The sequence below is a fragment of the Periplaneta americana genome, chromosome 17, assembly GCF_040183065.1.
Source record: "Periplaneta americana isolate PAMFEO1 chromosome 17, P.americana_PAMFEO1_priV1, whole genome shotgun sequence".
In the NCBI taxonomy this organism is placed as follows: Eukaryota; Metazoa; Arthropoda; class Insecta; order Blattodea; family Blattidae; genus Periplaneta; species Periplaneta americana.
In genome coordinates this window covers 107,197,767-107,219,458 of record NC_091133.1, presented here as the reverse complement: position 1 = coordinate 107,219,458, position 21,692 = coordinate 107,197,767, and the positions used below count along the sequence as shown (strand labels likewise).

The 21,692-nt window shown below is 34.9% G+C and overlaps 1 protein-coding gene across 2 annotated transcripts in view; it reads right to left on the bottom strand.

Moving 5' to 3' along the window:
- The window catches only part of LOC138693240 (insulin-like peptide receptor), a 147,724-nt gene that overhangs the window by 25,461 nt on the left and 100,571 nt on the right, over nucleotides 1–21,692 (bottom strand). For both annotated transcript variants that reach the window (XM_069817055.1, XM_069817054.1), the window contains exons 8-14: nucleotides 17,131–17,244; nucleotides 12,769–12,916; nucleotides 9,624–9,838; nucleotides 6,035–6,373; nucleotides 2,481–2,651; nucleotides 1,801–1,993; nucleotides 850–966 (exon numbers count right to left, since the gene is read on the bottom strand). In XM_069817055.1, the coding sequence (XP_069673156.1) occupies nucleotides 850–966; nucleotides 1,801–1,993; nucleotides 2,481–2,651; nucleotides 6,035–6,373; nucleotides 9,624–9,838; nucleotides 12,769–12,916; nucleotides 17,131–17,244 (1,297 nt within the window). The remainder of the gene's footprint in view (nucleotides 1–849; nucleotides 967–1,800; nucleotides 1,994–2,480; nucleotides 2,652–6,034; nucleotides 6,374–9,623; nucleotides 9,839–12,768; nucleotides 12,917–17,130; nucleotides 17,245–21,692) is intronic.

The following is a 21,692-nucleotide window of genomic DNA, read 5'->3' as shown; positions in this document are numbered from 1 at the left end:
GATTTTCGGTTCAGTTTTTGAGTCAACTGAAAATAAGTGGAAAATCCGAAGTAACAGCATCCAAGAAACCTCCAAACATGAAACTAGTGAACGCCAAAAGACTACAATGAGCAGAACCTGCAGGACATGTGGTGCGCATGGATGATAGCAGAAGTGTAAAGACGGTCTATTCAAACATTTTCAAAAAGACCTTCGGGAAGACCAATGAGGAAATGGAAGGATGAGATTGTGAAAGAATGTCTGTAAATGGAGATTGACAATTGGGAAGATCTGACCACGAAAAGAACAAAGTGGGAATCAGCACGGAGTCGAAATGCTGCATAATGCTTATTCGATTAACTTATAAACCGATTTAAGGCTGGTTCACAATAAACCGGGAACGGAAACGGCAACGAGAACGAAAACGGAAATATTGTTAAAATAAATATATTTAAATGTGAGCATTCACAATTAACTATTGTGAATGATCACATTTAAATACATTTATTTTAACATTATTTCCGTTCTCGTTCTCGTTGACGTTTCCGTTCCCGGTTTATTAATGAACCAGCCTTTACTCATATTTATCTCGATATAAAAATATTTATTGTTATTGTGATTTATGATGAACGAAGTAATAAATTCATTTGGTGATAGTACAGTAATTCAAGCAAGCCAGAACTTTCAATTAATCGTACAACTTCAACATTTTGCTTAGTAGGTACACTGAAGATTAATTTACAAGAGGATAGATAATAAGCTATTTGACATTAAAAGCTAAAGAATAACATGTGTAAAATAGGATCACTTTTTTAAATATTACTTTGTAAGCAAATCACTCCAACTTGTTCTCTTCGTCTCGTACTGTACCTTAAGGTTGTGGTGGACAAGTTACGGTCATAGAGCTCCGTTATGGTTTCTAATTCTCCTGACGTCGTGTCCTGCCATGACATTGATGCTTCCCGCTTTCTTCGGCTGGAACTTGGCCTGCAAAATAAACATGGAGTTCCAGAGCTCTATGTGTGCACAATTCACTGTTGTTACTATTTCTTTCTTATAAATATAGCAATAAGAGAATTAAGAGGAAAATGAGAAATAAAGAGAAAAGAGAAAAATGGGGGATAGAAGAGAAGAAAATGGAAGAGACGAGAGGAAAATGGGAGGGAGAGAGAGAGAGAGAGAGAGAGAGAAGAGAGAAAAAAATGGGAGACGAGAAGAAAATGGAAGAGAGACGAGAGAAAAATGGGAGAGAAACGAGAGGAAAATGGGAAAGAGAGAAGAAGAAAATGAGAGAGAGACAAGAGGAATATGGGAGAGAAACAAATGGAAAATGGGAGAGAAACGAGAGGAAAATGGGAAAGAGAGAAGAAGAAAATGAGAGAGAGAGACAAGAGGAATATGGGAGAGAAACAAAAGGAATATGGGAGAGGAACAAAAGGAAAATGAGAGAGAAACGAGAGGAAAGTGGGAAAGAAACAAGAAGAAAATGAGAGAGAGCCAAGTGGAATATGGGAGAGAAACAAAAGGAAAATGGGAGAGAAACGAGAGGAAATGGGAAAGAAACAAGAAGAAAATGAGAGAGAGAGAGACAACAGGTCAGGGGAGATAAATCAAGGACTACAGAGATGTAATAGGTAAGTGAAAGAGACTAGTTATTAAAATGTGAAAAATAAAAATAGGATCGAGAAAAGAGAATGACAGGGAGAAATGTATGAAGAGCGTAAAGTAGTAGTAGAGGAAGGAAAAAAAGAATGGAAGTAATAATACTGTGAATGAACAAGTCACTCCATGCCGAAAGCACCGGATGCAGAAAACACTTACCGCTTCATGAACAAGAGGTTGTGTAGCGAGTCCTCGAAATGTATCTGCGAAGTCACTTCCGTCTCCTCCAACTTGGTCGCCTTGTTCCCTTTGTCATCATCGCTGCACACACACGAATCTACCTCTTCTTCCTCCCGCTTTCCTACTGGCTCGTTCTGTGTTGTTGGCACTGGCTTCTTATCTGGGATCAAAGCTGCAATGCAAGCAACAACCACTTAACTAACGTTTCCCATTATTTTGAGATTATAAATAATTTTAAGTTTTAAAGGAAATTAGAAGAACACACAAGAGACAAAATATAAAAAGATAAAAAAAAATGACTGTTCAAAGTGTTTTTTTTATCTCTTATGATTGCGGTACTTCAGTTTGTGTAAAGAGGTCACTAGCCATTAGCACAGTCAGCTATATTAAGGCCGTGTCTCAAAGCTACATTTTCAGCTGAAGTGAACTAGATTGTTGACTAAATAGCTGGATGTGACGTCATGATCCAAAGCTACATAGTGCATAGCAATCAAGTCCGTAGTAGCTAGTCAACGAAAATGCTTGCTTGTTTGATGACTTGTTCACTAAACAAACATGGATACCTCATCAGCAATTGCATCTTAACGTCAAATTCATTAACCAAGTACAGGAGGATGAGATGGAAAAAATAAAACTATGTTATCGCGTGATAAACTCACGTTCACTGCAGAAGTTGCGTTGGTCCAACATGCTTTGGTCATCTTTCATCCACGTTCCAGTGATCACGTAGTGCGTCACGTGACCATTTGGGTACTCAGGTGGCTGCCATTTTATGGTTAGCTCATTGCTCACTGTTGTGATCACTTCCAGTGCCAGGGGTGGAGATGGAGCTACAACAATATGAACAATGACTCAATTCTACTCAATCCTTGCACCTATTCTCGGATTAAATCTTATAGTCACTCCTGAGTTCATACAGAACTTCACACTGCCAATTACATAGATTCTTTTGCAATAAAATATCAACCATATCTGCTTGCTCATGACGTTAGGCCCATAGACCTGGCACAGCTGACGATAAATTTCAGTCGCGCTATGCCCTGTGCATTCAAAAACTTTATCACTGATCGCACTTCACACACAGCGGGAGCTGGAATAGGAACGTCCATCTTCAACCAATGCAACGAAGCTACTGAGACCACTCGGGAAGTTCCGCTAGTGCATGCGTCATGCCAGGACATTAGTCTATCACGTACAAGCAGTCGCTTCGCGCAACATATTGTTTGCTAGCTGTGGGACGAGTGGGAAAGTTACTTTATGGACGCGCCTCGTATTATCACAGATTTGACTACCATAGCCTAATCATAGATCTCATTCTCTCTCTTGTATGAGTGTGTATTTATTTGAGCACATGCTGCATACAATTCAATGATGATATATATTTCAGTGTGTTCATTTATTATTTTAACCAACCATTTGCTCTGAAATGGCTGATCCTGGAAGGATCAGGAAAAAGAAATGGTCACTGTAATGTAAGACATTTAAATAAATCTGTTCCTCGTATCATTTCCTCTTTCTACATACAAGAACACAACAAAACATTTCCTCTTTTGAATAACAATTAAGTTACGACTTGTTATCCTTTTAAACAGCATTATTATCACTACATCGAAACTACCAGTGGCGTAGCATGAAATTTTGAGCAGGGGAAGATAACTCAAGTTGTCTTTCATGTATGAGGAAACGTATTGCAAAAATATAGTCTTAAAATAAAGAGTAGTCGATGTAAAGTCAGCAGTCCGAAGATTGGTTGGAACCTCATAAGTAACACCAATAAGGCATCACCTCAGATGGTAGTAAAATATGATTTCATAGTTTACACATATCTCTCAGAAATAGACACATAGTATAATATTTAACATTACTCACTCCCCGTCATATTTAGAGAAATCACAATATTAACGGTCAATAGATACAGTGTTAGTAAAATTACGTCAATCAACGTTCAAATCTTTATCTTAAGATTATTTTTGACTACGCAAATTAGTGACAGGAACTGTTATTTCACTCATTATTTATTATATCAGCCACAGTGCACACTAACACTTCAACTGAACACAACTCGCGAAAGGGATAACTCGGAAGCTAAATTCTTTCCAATGCCAAAGCTAGCTTCTTGCGACCAGAGTAGTTTAGTTAGATAGGGATGGAAAATCTGCGGGGTGGATTACACAGAAGAATGCGTGAAAGAAACGAGTCTGTGGAGGGGATTGGAAGCTGGTGTGTGCAGGCTTCATGTTTACTGCTGCATCACAAATCATCCTGAGTTGCCGCATCACAACATTTAAGGCGCAAATATAAATTGTATTAAAATTAATAAATAATTTTGTTCATAAACTGGAGGTTTATTAACTGGGAAAGCTGAGCTTTTTAGCTTACATTGACGCTACGCTACTGGAAACTACCACCATCATTTAAAAATCAACATTAACATAATTAAAGGTACGGTCACACGTCGCTAATTTTGCTGCGCAACTTTTGTACTGCAGCTGCAAAAGTTGCGTGTCATGTTCACACGTAAGCCAAAAGTAGCGCGCTACACACTACTTTTCGTGCTGCAACCCGAGTGCTGCAAAAGTTGCAACTGGAGGTTGCGAGTCTGTTCACACACAAGGCGCTACTTTTGCAGCCGCAGTCATGCTGCAGGTTCCCATCTCCGTGCTGACTTCTCAATATACATTTTGTGGTTATGTTCACATTATTAATAATCTCATGCGAAAGCTTCCTTATCTATTATTTGCTTTTCTGTCCTAACTAGTATTCAGAAATTGGCATTATTTTTACTATAAAGCTTTTAAAAACGCCTATATACTTAAATGATAACCAACAGCATTTTCACGTAATCAATGAAATCCTGTTTGAAACTACGCTACAGAAAATTAAGAAAGTGAATTATATCGTCAGCAAATATGCTCAGACTGTGTTGTGTATTTAATAACTGTTACAAATAATTTATTTTCATCACATCTAACATTAAAATACATCCAAACAATAAAAGTATCATTGGCACATATGGGTGGCAACACTGGTCGCAACCGCAGCAAAAGTTTCAACAAAACTGATATCAAAAATGCTGCGGCTGCAACCCTGAGAACCCTGTTCTCACGTCGCTACTTTTAAGCTGCGCGCAGCATGAAAAAGTAGCGGGCAGCAGGTTCGGCAGCCGCTACTTTTTGGGTTGCACCATTGTTCACACGTCGCAGTACGAGAGTTGCGCAGTTTTTTATACTGCAGCGCTGCAAAAGTAGCGACGTGTGACTGTACCTTAAGAAGTCCTCTTTAAAAATCAACATTTGTGCGAGATCGTGCGTATTTGCTTGGTTTCCGCACAAAACCAATCTGCAGAAAGTCTAAAATTCCACATTCAGTATTCCCAACCTAACACACATAACAATTTCCCTCTTCTTACCGCTTAAGTGACATATTGATTTTACTGCTTTAGGCTTTTAACATATTATCTTTAGAGACGTTCAATATAGTAATAATTATAAATTGGAAACTTACCACTGCAATTTCACCTAAATTGCACTGTTAATTATTGTTTTTAAATATTTGCAAAAATTAAGTAAACTCTACAACTCCACTAAAGTTACTGCATTCGTGATGCAAATAACATTAAGAAAGCCGTGAAAAAATCAACAAATCAACTTGCCGATGTTATTACTGCAATATGTTATATAAATAATATTGTTAAAATATTAAAATGAAAAATAAATCATTACATAACCTTATCGTTTGTTTTAAGTTCGCATTTATAGACTGGGGGGGAAAAAAAAAGACAGACGTATATCACGGCCTGCTGGAGTATAGTAAACACAGAAAACATTTTAAAGCAACAATGTTGAAGATAGATATTTTTGTTTTGCAAATTTGCCGTCATTGAACAGAAACCAAGATGGAGATTTCATTACAACTAATTAGAAATTCCTCTTTCATGTATGTAATAAACGATCTTCGCACAAAATAATGTACGATACACGAGCGGTATGTTTTCTTTCAATTCTCGGAAATTAAAAAAGCTCAACTACGTTTCGCGTTTTCAAACTTTTCCTCGAACATGAAAACTTCAACATACCGCTCTTGTAACGCATATTACTATTACGTAACAAGCATAACACGGTAAACACACCTTAATACAATAAGATTCACATTTACAAAAAAACTCCCATTCCACCTTGTTGGAAAAGTGCAGATTCCTTAGTTTGTTACTCACCAGATGGCAGAGTGCGGAAGTACTGAAGAGGGCTCTGTGCAGCAGTGCGCACAGACGCAATAGTGTACGTCTCGATGTACCAAGCATACTGCGTGTACGGCTTCAGGTGTGTCAAGATAGCGGAGTTCTGAGTGGGAGATATGTCATCCACCATCCACCGATCCCCACCACAAGCATCCCGTCCGTCATACAGAGTCACGTTCTGGTGGGGTGCCTCGATGTAGAACAGCACATAGCCCAGCAGGGTGCGCGGATCGTAGTGCTTGAACGGCTCCCACTCGATGATAACTGCAGCGAAACTCCGCTTCGTCACCCAGGCATTCAGATGCGTCACATTGCCTGCAGAATAAAAAAGCCTTTAACAATCATCCAAAGGTGCGGAGCTCTTAAGAGACTTTTGAGGATTAGCCTACCCAAAAAATTTGAGTTGTTATACCTAGTAACAGTAGACCTGTAAGTTCATAATAACTATACAGTATAACCCCGATTATCGGTCACCCTATTAACCGATCAGCAGATTATCCGACTGTCTTTCTCTCTCTTTTCTTTCTTTGCTGCGGAAAAAAGAATGTAGTGCTATACTATATATTAGTACCTATTCTTTTCTGGAGTCTTTTATTATAAGCCTTTATCCTTATATTACTACTGCCAGCAATAGGAACAGTTACCGGTAGGCCTACTTCAAGGCATTTTTCTCAAATTGTAAAATAGTCACTACCTGCTTTCAAAGAAATAGTTCCAAGAACGTCCGCAAAATTTAGAGGAAACCCGTGTAGTATTCAGTCCTTGTTCAACTGTTCGAGTGCCCGTACGTCATAATTTCTGTACAAAATATGTGTCTGGGTGTTAAAAATGTTTTACTAATCGAAATAAAAATATAAATAATTGAACAGTTTGGGAAAAGAGAAACCGCGGCTCAACTCGCATTAGAATACGAGATTGTTGTTACAAATGTGTGCGATTTAATTAAAGACAAGGGTAAAGTGTATGAAGTCTGTAAATCTGCAACAGGAAACCTCTACTATTCTTATCCTTCCGCAAAGAATCAACACAAGGAATTTACTTGACCTTTATAAATTCACTGTTGACAAGTGGGCTTAAGTTAGTGAACTTCTGATTCACAATCTAGACCATGGAGGAAATTATGAAACTGTGTTTACACCTATTTTATGACAATATTTTATGGTACGGATTATCCGATTTTTTCGATTAACCGTCCAGTCAATCCCCTTGATTACCATGGATAATAGAGGTTCTACTGTGTATCATAACACTTGCTTGCATTCCGAGCCTTCCATATATTAAGGTCACAATTGACAGTCATTCCAGGATGTAGAGTTCAGTGTGAGGCTAGTGGCAGAAAGTCTCTAAAAGCATGGCTACGACCTTGACTCGCAAGCTTGAGGGGGGACCAGGGTGGGGGTATCAATTAACTACATCTCCATATGAAAGGAGGCTAGCCTTCCGTCATGATAATACGTCACGCTATATTGGTGTTCCCTGAAAACGCTATATTGTTGACTTTAATTTAATCAAAAGTGCATGCATGTGTGCATTACATATTAATTTTGCGTAAAATGGCTCATACTAAGAGAACATTGAGATCATTATTTGTAGAATTAACAGAGAAACCGTTTTCAAGTTAGACATATGATACAAAATGTGCTTACAAAGATAGGAGATCGACAACACATTTACATATTGAAATAGCGGATGGAGGAAAACAAAATAGAAATTTTCATTTGTAATGGTATAAGAAATGTTCTTGGCTAACAGGGTGCTCTGAGACAAGTTAGTTATATTGTTTACCTGTATTCTGTTTAGGGGTGAAAACTAGTGGTCGTCATCATCATCATCTTCTTGTTAGGTCTATGTCACAAAAAAAAAAATTGACAGAAAAGCCGATAAACATCTACTCTATAAAAATATACAACGTAAACAGATTTTTTCAGCCTACCCCGTGTTTACACCTTAGTCTCGCCACTGCAGCTATGTATTAAAATGAAACTACATAACTGCTCATTTCATGATTTTATGATAAGTAAAACTGCTTGCAATATTCTTCATTAAATTTTCATAATATAGGCTACCTAATGATCTGCACCAGTAATTATATAAAATAGGCTAAATAAGAGCAAATATTAAGAGAGGCGAGTTTAAGATTTAAAAAATAATAATTGAGCAGTACTACTTAAGGGTATATGTACGTGAACGACCACAAATATTATCAGAAAATGCAGGCTCTAAATTTCTAAAATTTTATAAGGAAATGAACTCACAATTGAACAAAAATTACAAAGTACCACAACAAAACTTATAGAACTTAAATATCTGATAAAGGTATAAAAAAGATTACCAATAATATTTTTTAGAATTCACTTTTTACTTTAAATTAAATTTTCCAAAATTTGACAATTTTCACACATATTATTTCATAACTCCACAACCATTAGAGATAGAATGCTGAGATTTTCTACACTGATTTAACATGCATTTATGCAAAAGATAGACTACAATAATGGCCATTTCTTTGAAAATATAAAAATTAGATCATAAAACATTATGTAAATTTTAATATGTTTAATACAGGACAAATAAAAAATTAATTGTATTAAAATAAACAACTCTACATGTCTGAGAGTAGTCTATTGTTCAGAAATAAGTGTTTATTACATGCAGGAAAAATATTTAAAATGTCAGAGAGACCATAATAATGTTACGGTTACCAAATGATATAACTGCAGAATTTGTTTGTTTGTTTTTTTTTTTTTCATACTTTGATAAAACTGGATTGAAAAATATTATTAGTAACCATTTTTATAATTTTAACAGATATTTAAGTTCTAATAAGTCTTGTTGTGGTACCTTGTAATTTTTGTCTAGTTGTGAGTTCATTTTTTTTACAAAATTTTAGAAATTTAGAGCCTGCGTTTTCTGATAATATTTTTGGTCGTTCACGTACATATGCCCTTAATACCGGGTATTAAAACATTCCACTTTTTTCCTTTACTTATCTTTACACATGCTTTAACATCTACGGTCATATCATGTGTATAGGATCTTTGGGTACATCAATGGGCCATGGACTATTGTTCAGATTCTGTTTCTACTGTGTATGTTATATTGCTTGTATTTTTAAGTGATTTCTATTTTATTGATGTTTATGATAATGGTGATGAAGGTGGTGATGAATCATGATATTAAATTTCCAATTTGGTATTTGCCTTTGTGACATGAGAAACCTCAATCAGATTTATCATAAGGTTACCAGACGTCCCCGTTTCCCGGAGACAGTCTCCGAATTTTGCTTTGTCCCTGAACAAAATTCGTCCCCGGAATGTCAAGTTTACCTCACTTTACGGTATGGAAAATAGTTCATTTCAGAGGAAATAAGGAGGGAGTACGCCATGTGATATACATTATAAGGTCTTCGCTAAAAAAGTCTTGCCTTCCCAAGCAAAAACTGAAATGACGTCCTGGTTGCGAAAAAAATCTATTTCGAGATATTGACTGGAAGAGAAATTTTTTGAGTCTGTGATAACGAAACTTCGTTTTTGGCCATATAAGAAACGGGATAAACAAACCTTACATGCAATTTTGTCCCCATTTGAGAAGGGAGAGACTTCTATGTCCTTGAAGTCCTTGAGTTGGGCGACCTCCTTCATCTTCTCTATCTTGTACATGCATAACTTAGGGTTGAAATGGAAGAAGAGGCGGCCGTTGAGAATTCGCAGGTCTTCCTTGCGAGTGTGCCAATCCCACAACTCCCTCAGGTTTTGGTTGTCCAGCAGCACGAAGGAGTACCTGTACAAATGGAAATCTGTTCATCTTGCAACAACACTAAATCAGCCGAAGCATCGGCTTTCCACCAAATTTAAATCCCAATAATTCAAATTTAAATTTATGCTAGGAAGAGATGGCGTTGGGAGAAGGCTTTTATGCGTATTATTCTTGACCCTGCCATCATTTCATCATACATTCATTCACTGTCATTCACAAAATTAATCACAAGCTCAAAGTCTACTGTCGCTATGATATGCTCTCGGATCTAGACAGGCATACCTATTACCCATCTATGAGAGTTACTCAAAGGCTTGGTCCAATGCAGTAGAGTTAAAAATTCCTCTCCCCCCCTCCCCCCGCCTACAGTGTATCTAAGGTACTAAGGGACTTTATGAAATTTTCAACAGTTTTTACGTAATAAAAATGACATAGAAAATCTTTTGATGTGTTATGGAATAAATTACCTTTGCTTTTCAAATAAAAACCTATTAATTTTTTACCAACAATTATGTATCATGTGCATAATCATCGAACAGATTGACTCTTAAGACTGAATATGAATGAAATCCATCCAATAGTTTAGTAGAAATCCTCGCACAGAGACAGACAGACAGAAGGCGTGCTCAAAACTACTTTTTTTTTATACACCAGCATTATAAACAGTCTTTACTATTACTCAAAATCACTAAAATAAAATTTTCTGTGCAATAATATTTGCTGTCACAGCAACTCATTTTTCATTGACCAAGATATCAAATTACCCAACATTACAAATTTGATATGCTATTCCTTTATTACTTGATGCTGTCATGCCAAAAAAAAAGTGTATAAAACTCGTCAAAGTTACGAAAAAAAAAAAAAGGGTATGAAACTCGCCAAAGTTAGGAAACGAGCTCGTGAAATAAAGCGTAACATTATAAACTAGTTTCACAATGTGCAACTCTGGCATCCTGGATGCTGAAAACGTAGGCCTACAATTTAATAAAAATCATAAAATCTATTTTTGCAGTTATCACAATACCTTTATAAACTCTGTACATTAGGAAAGTAAAAATGAATGAATCTCTTATGTCAGTTATATATAGATGAGCCTGAACTATAGTAGTCCTTTTTCACAGATAAGAATGTTTTTTATTTTAAAAACTATTATTTCATTTATTTTTTTTTTTATTTAAGATTAGGCCTAGTAAGGAAATAGTTTACCTGTAGCTCATTATGGTGTATTCGTAACATGTATATGCAATAATAATAATAATAATAATAATAATAATAATAATAATAATAATTATTATTATTATTATTATTATTATTATTATTATTATTATTATTATTATTATTTATTTATTTATTTACTTATATTTAATGTGCTGTGCAACAGCCAGAGGCCAATTACAGTTCAGCACAAACAATATAACAAAAACATTAGCAATAATTTACAATAAAAGTACAAAGAAATAATTAAATTAATGGCAATTAATTAAAATGATAATTACAAATGAAATAATGGAATCATAAATGAAGAATGGAATCATACAAGGATATACAAGATTATAATACGACAATAATGACAATGAATGGACGGGATAAAATGGATGACTAAACTACATAGCATAATGAGATAAAAGTAATTGTATTTGAAAATGAAAGGATGGAATCAAGTAAATTAATAAATAACAAAATGATATAAAAGTTAGCGAGAATAATATTAAAATACATATTTAAACAAAAGATATAAATGAAAACTGATATAAAACTTCAAAATATATACCGTACTACACATTAAATGGATCCAAGCTTGATCCATGCAAATTCGCATATTTTATACATCTGCAGACCGGAGAGAGAGATTTAGAATTTCTATTGTAAAACATTTTATGAAATCTTAAACCCTTAGCAGGAATACGAAGACTGATATTGCTTACGAAAGATTCACAATCAATATCACCCTTAAGAACTTTACAAAAAAATAAGTAATCAAGATCTTGACGTCTGGCAAATAAACTACAGCAATTAAAATATTTGCAGTTAATCTCATATTTATAATCATCAGAATTAGGTAAAAATCTATAAGAACAAAGGGAAATAAATTTTCTTTGAATATTCTCAAGCTTAGCCGAGTCAGTGGAAGTAATAGAGTTCCATACTACAGATGCATATTCAAGCTTGGATCTGACCAATGTATAGTATAAAATTAACAAACACATAGGAGTAGAAAAAGAATAAGTTATAGATCTAATTAGACCAAGCATTCTTAATGAATGGGTATAAATATATTGCACATGATCATGGAAATATAATTTAGAATCAAGTAAGACACCAAGATCTCTAATAGTATCTTTCCTAGTAATTATGACATTATTAAGAGTATAATTAAATTTTTGGGAGGTTGTTTTACGTGTGAAAGAAATAGCAAAAGTTTTGGATTGATTAATTTTCATTCCGTTTTCAACAGTCCAAAGTGCAATTGAATTGATATCCTTTTGAAGAATTTGACAATCAACCAAACTACTAATTTTGAGAAAGATTTTGAGATCATCCGCAAATAAAAGAAAGCTAGAACTTATTCTTTTACTTATGTCATTTATAAATAATAAAAATAAGAGAGGCCCTAAAGTATAATAATAATAATAATAATAATAATAATAATAATAATAATAATAATAATAATAATAATAATAACAATAATAATAACAATAATAATAACAATAATAACAACAATAATAATAACAATAATAATAATAATAATAATAATAATAATAATAATAATAATAATAATAATAATAATAATAATAATAATAATCATTTAAAATGAAAGTTTATAACAAAAAAAAATATCTTAGAACTTATCCATCCAGTCTTCCCTCCTCAGAGCAAATAGTCTAAAATCATCTCTGATCAGATACACGCATGCACAACATAAAATCATTTTAAGTAACTGAGCTGCAACTCACTTCCCACTGTCCAGATATTTGCCGTGGATCACTCGCAGCTTGCGTAGGAAGTTGAGTGAGATCAGAGGGAAGGAACGCACGATCTTCAGGTAGCCCTCGATCTCCTCTAACATGTTCAAGTTCTCTTCCAGCTCCTTCACCACGTTCTCTGCAATATTAGTAGTTAGTGTGATTCTTACTTCTATGTTCAATGCCTCAGCAGACTTAAAAGGTATATTTGCTGTCTCAGTCTCTGTCCTTCCCAAGCAAGCAGGAATCAGGGGCATATATTCTGGGCTAGGTGTGTAGCACACACTCAGTACAAATACGAGGGAGAGTCAAAAAGTAACCTTTAATAATTGTTTTATTAACTGAATATGTGCAATAAGATTACAAATACTTAAATGCTTTTCAACATACTGTAACAGGAATACTTGCATTGAACGTAGTGGGGACTACGTTGAAAAGTGATGAAGTGTTTGTAGTCTTATTGTACATATTCAATTAATAAAACAATTATTAAGGTTTCTTTTTGACTCTCTCTCGTAGCATACTTTAATTACTTTTATGCTCGACCATGCCGAAATGTAGTAATTATACACCTGGTAGCAGCCCTTTAATGGACCTCATTAAATACACCTATTCATTAAAGTTCAGGTGTTCCACCAATCAGAAAATACCATTGTAGCAATATGAGAGCGCAAGTATCGATTATTCTCGGATACGCAATCGAAAGACAACTAGCGCGAGATTAGACAATATTAAACTCAGTCGAAAAAAACAACACACAAATTAACATCAATTCACCGTCATCTTCCAGCCTTTTACAAAGCACATTCCCGCAAATTCATTTCACCAATTACCGGAAAAAATCAATATGGTCGAGCATAAAAAGTCGTATGAAACTTGACTATAATGGTAATTAAGACGTTCGTATGAAAATTATGAAACTCGCTTGAACTCGTTTCATAAACATACTCGCGTCTTAATTACTACCATTATAGGCTCGTTGCATAATGTACTATTATACTTTTAGTTTAAACATTTGAATACTTTCGTGCATAGACCATTCTGCATTAATGTCGCTCGTAAATCACTTTCAAAGAATGATTAAACCATGTCTCTTCAGGACGGCACACTTTATTTAAGTTCACTAGCCTCTATTGGCAGGAAGCTATTCGAACGAAAAACAACTAGGCAGTAAAATTTCCGTAAAGTCCTTTAAATCGGAAAATGGTTTTTAACGTGTCATAAATCTATGATAGTATTGATAGTATTGCTGGGTATTGCTGGATAGTAAATTTAATACTGATAAAAAAAAAAAAAAAGAAAAAAGGAAAAACGTACAGATCCAATAGCGAGCATGGTGAACACTAGATAATATGCTTCACTATAGAACAATTTATTATAAGCTCTCTTTTTGTCTCTATTACAGGTTAAACATTTGGAGTTATTTTCGATAGTAAGTTAACATGGAGCAACCATTTGAAATACATTTCTGAAAAAGCTCGTAAAAGATTCTCCCTTCTAAAAAGACTAGCAGGAAAGAAATGGGGATGCTCTAGGAATACTTTGAACAGTACATACAAAATGTTTATACAGCCAGTGCTGACATACTGCGGAGAAATTTTAATTACTTCACCTTTCATAAACGACATAGAATATGTTCAAAACCAAGCTCTCAGACTCATTACTGGTGGAATCAAAACAACACCAATAGATTCTATGAGATTCCTCACTAATATTAACAGCATCAAAATGACAATAGAAGAAAAAGCACTGATTCAATATGAAAAACTTATCAGATTACCAGGAAACAATTGGCATTCATACAGTCCTCTCTGTAGATTGAAAACTCAAAAAAGTTTCATATCCATTGTTCAAGAATTAAAACAGAAAATCAATATCCCGAATGTAAAAGAAAACCTACAAATTAAACCAAACCCTTTAACTCTATTAAATATAGAATATAATCTAAATTTAACAGAAGAAATACTGAAATCAGAAGTAAACACTGAAATACTGAAACAATTGTCTTTAGAGACAATTAATATTAGGTACCCTCCACAAAACTGGCTTCATTTATACACCGACGGATCCTTGATCTCCAGAGAACAAGGTGCCGGTGCAGGTGTTACATGCTGTCTCTTCTCCCTTTATAGATCTGTTGGATATGGAACAACAAGTTTTGATGGTGAAATAATTGCAATAAGTGAAAGTCTCAGGAATCTTCTATGCCACATCAATAAATTTAGGAATGCAGTTATATTGTCAGACTCCAAAGCAGCTATTCTATCAATCGTCTCTAAACACACACCTTCATCTCAAACAGCAGAAATAACTAAAATACTCTCTCAATTAATATCACTCAATAAAAGAATTGTATTCCAATGGATACCATCCAATTGTGGAATCCTGGGAAACGAGAATGCGGATGCTTTAGCAAAGAAGGGCAGCACTGCTACTTACAGACCTGTTACTAAATCTACGTATTACTCTGTGAAGAGATTTATTAAATCTATATACTTAGCTTCAACAAACAAAATTTGATAACTCAATCCCAAGGGAAAAAATGGAACTCCCTGCATCAAAATCCACAGTTAATTCCCGATTTACCACGAAAATCGTCTGTAGCTGCATTTAGATTGGCAACAGGCCATGATTGTTTGGCAAAACACCTGCATAGAATTGGTATATATCAGTCCCCTAACTGTCCATTGTGCAACTCAAACCAAGAAATGGATTCGGAACACCTCAAAATCTGTGCTTCAGTGGCTGGTCATGATAATATCTTTGAAAAATATTGGAGTGCAAGAGGTCAAATGACTTTATTGTCAAACGCCTGGCATTAGAAAACAACAACATTTTCTAGATATTGCTGGATAGTAAATTTAATAAAGTGATAAAAAAAAAAGGAAAAAGGGAAACAAATACACTTAAAAAGTTACGTGATTTTGAGTTTAAATGTCAATTTGGATGAACCAATACCGGTACACATTTACAACTATTAATACATGTAGCTCTACCAGCTGCAGAAACAAATGACTAAATGTGTTATTTTTTTCTTCTCTGTACTTCCATTTTCGCTAATGGACCTATTCACAAAATGGCTATGCAGTTTTCACTTGGCATGTGTGTGTTGGTCAGAAACATTTATCATTTGTAAGGCCTTCAATATCTGATCACTACAGCAGTGGAAGCACAAAACCAACTGTAGCAAGTGTTGATGTTGAAATTAGAGGGAAATTAGTAGACGACTTGGGGAATTGCGCCAACAGGCTACATGTCCAGAACTGATCCTAAAATAGGAGTGAGTTGCCCAATTTGCACGTCAGCACTGGCTCCTTTCCTTTTTCAACAAACGTTTAAGTCTCTTAGATATACATTCGTTTAGTGTTTTGTCCATTTCTTTTATTTCAGGATTTTCAGCGTTCTTGAACCATACTTCGAAATATCTAAAACTTTTTCTTTTGTAGTGAAATCCATTTTCATTCTTCCGTGAATGATAAGCCATATATTTTCTACGGCACTTAAATCTTGAGTTATCTGGCTAATCCAGCAATTTAATATTTTTACTCTTAGCAAAGTGATAACAGCCTTCGAAGAACGGCATGGAGCCAGGTCATGTTGAAACATATCTTCGTGAACCTTGCTGACTTGATTTCAAAGCAACTACGTATTCTCTGTAAAATTTTCATGTATTTCTTTTTAGTTGGTTACTTAACGATGCTGTATCAATTGCTAGGTTATTTAGCGTCGATGAAATTGATGATTGGGTGAGATGAGGCCGAGGAGTCGCTATATAATTATCTGATATTCGCCTTACAGTTGGGGAAAACCTGGGGAAAAAAAAAAAACCAAGTAGATAATCAGCTCAAGTGGGAATCGAACCCATGCCCGACTGCAGGCAAATGCGCTACGCCAGTGGCTCAAGTTCCATTCGAGTTCTTCATTCCATTAGGTTTATGATTTACACAACAAACAATGATTGTATTTAGAATATGCAACTGAATGTGAGAGATAGCAAATTAATTTAAGAGAGATAAAAATATTCCCTTTACAAGACTTGTTACCATTAAGTCTCACACCACATATATGTCGTCTGATAAGTCCTGTCTCCCTGATATCTCTAAATGAGTTCAGAGGCGATCTGGAAAATGTTAATGCAGACGTTACATAATGATATGGGTTAGTACCTCCTCAGGGTCTTCAAAATCAAAATTTCAGATTCATTACTACGTTAAGGATTTACCATATGATGCCCATTCATTCATTTGCATCATTTTCATGCTTATCTGTTTAACTGGCCAGTACACAACCACGACTTTTTAACTTTTCAACATACTTGGGAGAATTTTAAGCTGTACATAAGTTCATACTCACTTCTTCCATGGATCTCTATGTACAAGGATCCTTGGATATATGTGCATCCTCGTAGCCTCTTGGCAGCCTCGATGCTGTCTATGTTTCCACCTGGACACACCTTTGGGCAAGTTCCTGCGAAAGTCGTAAATTTTATATGTAGATTACTTCACATAATTTGAGAATGCGGCAAATAGCAAAGGCAAGAGAAAAGGGAAAAATAAATAGCAAAAAACAAAACAGAATACTTAAAGCTAATCGTTCTTATTATAATCTTTTACCCATGTTCAAATCTAAACAAATTCACCCAAATACCAAAATGAGGCTTTACAAGACAATGATACGCCCGGTATTAATTGAGGAGCGGTTTTGCAAAAGTCGATAGATGCAGAAATCAAGATTTTACAGAAATTACACTAAGTGACAAGATCTATCGAGTTTTGAAAAAACCTGGAAGGTTTGGTAGTCTCTACATACGGTATGAATCAAGTTTTAGTAAATCTGATTTCATAGATCGATTCTGGAGGTAGAAAACATACGATATCAATATGTAATTCACTTTCTAAAATTTCTGCATCTATCGACTTCTGCAAAAACGCTCCTCAATTTATGGAGGTTATGACCCAAAAAAAAAAAAAATATATATATATAATCAACAGTTTTGAAAGGAAAGTGTTAAGAAGAATTCTCGGACCTGTTAGAGATAAGGGGATCTGGAGATTTCAGTAATAGTGAAACTCAAAAAATTAGAATGGGCTGGACATGTTCAGAGAATGGACAATTCAAGCATACCGAAGATGGCTACGCAGGATCAGAGATATGACAAAAGACCTATTGAAAAACCAAGGAAAAGATGGAAGGACTCAATCAAGGAAGACTGTCAGCAGCTACTGATGTGTAGGAATTGGGAAGTGAGAGCCCAGGATAGAGAAGATTGGAGGCAGAGAATCAAGAAGGCCAGGGCCCGTTTTGGGCTGTAGCGCCAACGATGATGATGATGATGATGATGATGATGATGATGATGATGATGACGACGATGACGAAATAGCTGAAAGTAAAAAGTCAATAATAACACGTCCCGGGAGGGGGGGATGTAAAAAAAAAAACAGGAGTTAATCCAATCACCTCGTTCCATGAGCTGTGGTCACGGGAGATTTATCACATCAAAATATCTTACAAAAATCTTGCGCATTTTTTTTTTTCATTTTTTACAGCACATTTGTACATTCATCGCCAATCTGGGCATTAAAGTCAGAGTGCAGGAAAAATTACATACCAGCCCAATGGTAAATGGCAAGAGAAAAAAATGCCAGAAAGGTTAAATGACAGGAAAAAAAAAAGAAGACAAAAGGCCGACTCCCACTTAGAGGAATTGAATCGAACAAAATTTCTCTTCACAATGTATTTAAATGGAAGCTAGCAGAAATCAGCACGTCGAATCGAATCGAAGCAAATCAAACAGGAGCTAGATTATTTATTCCACTGCCGGAACAGAATTTCTTGTTTCGGGTTTGAACGTAAGTTCTCTTGAAGCCTTCGTGAAAAAACAAATGAACCCACATCCATTCTTGGCGGCTTAATTAATTTACTATTTAAAGTTATTGTTAAAATAGTATGTATACAAAAATCACATATTAATATGAACGAATAAAAATTAATAAATCTTGTATAGAATTATTCTCTTTCTTATGACAAAACACAAAAGTACTATTTGGTTCGATTCCATTAGATGTGAGCGGCAGCAGACTTTTCATTTCGTTTCGATTCTGTTCAATTCCGCTAAGTGGGAGCAGGTCTAAAATGTGAACAAATTGACTAACACAAGAGAAAAGAAGAATAAATTAAACTCTAAGGGTGCTATTCATAGACATTTCGCAGCACGCGCTACGAGCGTACTAAGCTAGCCCCGGCTATCCACTGGTTACTAGTACAGAATTCAAATCATATCCTATCGCTAACACTGGTTTATGAATACGAAAAACGCTGATAATCCATCAAAAGCCCGCGCTAAAAATGTCTATGAATATGGCCCTAAGGTACTATCACACAAGAGACCAGAGTCGATTGATCACCTCCCATCTAAGTTAACTACCATATGGGACAGGACAGCTTCACAATCAGCATAGGCGCCGCTTCTATGGGGCTGAAAGGGTCAGGACCCCCTCCCCCAAAATTTCCTTCCAATATGCCCAAGTAATAATATGTAATACTGCATATCTCGCAGCTGGTAAGTATAAGTAGCTTTTAATTATTGGTGTACAGGACTGCTAACGTGCTAAGTTCAGATGAGAAACTGCTGAAAGAGCTGCTGGTTGTCTCAATTGGTATTAGCAACAAGAGGTCTTTTTCATCTGGCAATCATCTGACGTGAGTCCATATGGTGGCAGATCATATAAATAGTCATATTTCCCTCGCTAATCAGCAGTCCTATTACACCTGCAATCTGTGCTATTGAATAAGACAATATGCCACCTGCCGCAGCTTAGAAACATAAAAAAACTTAATCTCTCCTTTCACCATGCCTGCGTGCTTAACAATGTTCAATATGTATTACGCAAAACATAATATCTGTTTACAGGCGGCAGTCTTTGTATTGAATACACGTGTTTTACTGTGTTATGGTAATAAATCTAATTCCCTTTTCTGAATTTATTATTCATCACACTGAGTTTTGGTAACATCATTTGAAATAGTGTTGCAAGCAATATAAAGTCAATTAATACCCCACTGGTGTCAAAGATGAGACTTTCCTTTAAAGAGACAAGATAAGAGTTTGTTTACTGATTAGCCCTTCCAAGATGCCACTCTAATCGCAAGAAGCAGGGTCATTCATGCAAAAAAGTATGTTTTTGAACCATGATGTCTTAAAAGTTAAAAATATTGTAGTAGGTTATTTTGTATGTTCTAAATATGAATTTCAAGCAATACTATATTTATATCTTCCATAGTTTGGCAGCAATAAGAATTTAAAATATTGGTTTAACAAAGAACACGGTTTCATTCATTGAAGTTTTTTTACTATTTAAAGGAAGATGGAAAAGTAATTATAATGCAATTCGAAAAAAGGACAGTCTTGTTTATAAATGCCCTTAAAATGAAAAAAAATATATAATTATTTAAATAGTTACCCACCGTAAAATAATTTTAAAAAATATAGAACACAAAATGCAATTCAGTTTTACAGACGAAAAAACATGTGTTTAATTTTTTAGGGTATATTCCACTGTGAAAATTTCAGAAAGTTGACTTAAATATCATGTCAGTTTTTAATAAAAATAACTCACCGGAACAAAGGAGCTCAGCAGGTAGGCTCTCTCGTCGTACAGAATGTTGCGCGATCAAGGTCAGGGAGACAGACGTTTGACATTACTCATCGTTATGAAGTCCCACGAACGCTGCGACCGCCACACATAGCAAGCGATTTTCAATCATCGGAACAAAAATTAATAATTTTATTAACTTAATTATTCACAGGTTTTTTGAGATAAAGTTATAAAACTTGGGAGATGGATTAGGAATAAGATTTTTTTAATACGAATGGAATTCGCATGAATTTAATTTGTTGCATTGGAACAGAAAACTATTTGTTTTTTTCAATGAGGTGTTTTTATAAACATGCATTATTATTATTATTATTATTATTATTATTATTATTATTATTATTATTATTATTATTATTCGGATTGGTCTTTAAGGTATTAAAATATGGTTATTCAGGTTTACAATCGCGTCTGTTTAGTTTCGATGACACTTCATATAGGGTGTCTAGAACATTTTAAATTATGGATAACATGTAACTGCCACCCATTTTTCAGTCATCCGTGTGACTAAAATATTAATGATACAGTGGTCATAGTTGGCAGTTTAATTTATTTTCATAATAATATTATTATATTAAACGCCCAAAAAAATTCATGACATCACTGGCATATTCTTAAAATTTTATATGGAATGACCCAGCAGTAACATATGTCTACCAATGATGCATTAGCATTTTTAATTGACATACCAGTATCAACTCCACGTGGAGTATACAACAGCATTATCATATCTCTAGTTCATTGATGACGACAAAAATCGTTAGACTTTTAATTTCAACTTTAATTAAAAGTCATCTTGTAGCTTAAAATTTATTCACTGTGGATGGTGGTGGTAGAAGTCACTGTATTGATGTCGGTATAAAAATAATAAAATTGTAGGTAGGGATAATCTTTACAACGAAAATGTGACAATACCGCTTGATATTGCAAGTATTTATGCGCAAAAAGAGTATATCCAACAAAAAGCCTGCTGCTTATTAATTGAACGATTTTGCGTACTTTAGATGGATCGATATATTAGAAAACCAAAACTTCGTCATAAAGTGATGTAGTGGCGTCCACATCGACAGAAGTAACTTCTAGCAGTGGCAATAGTGAAAAGTGTGAAAATGACAGTGCTAAATAGTAGTGTGAACTAGCTATAGAATCCACTATGTCCACCAGTAAACTTACAAAGTGTGTTGAGAAAATATACAAAGGAAATTTTCAAGCAAAGGAGAAATCAACTTCCCATGGCTATAGCTGACGGTATAATAAAACTAC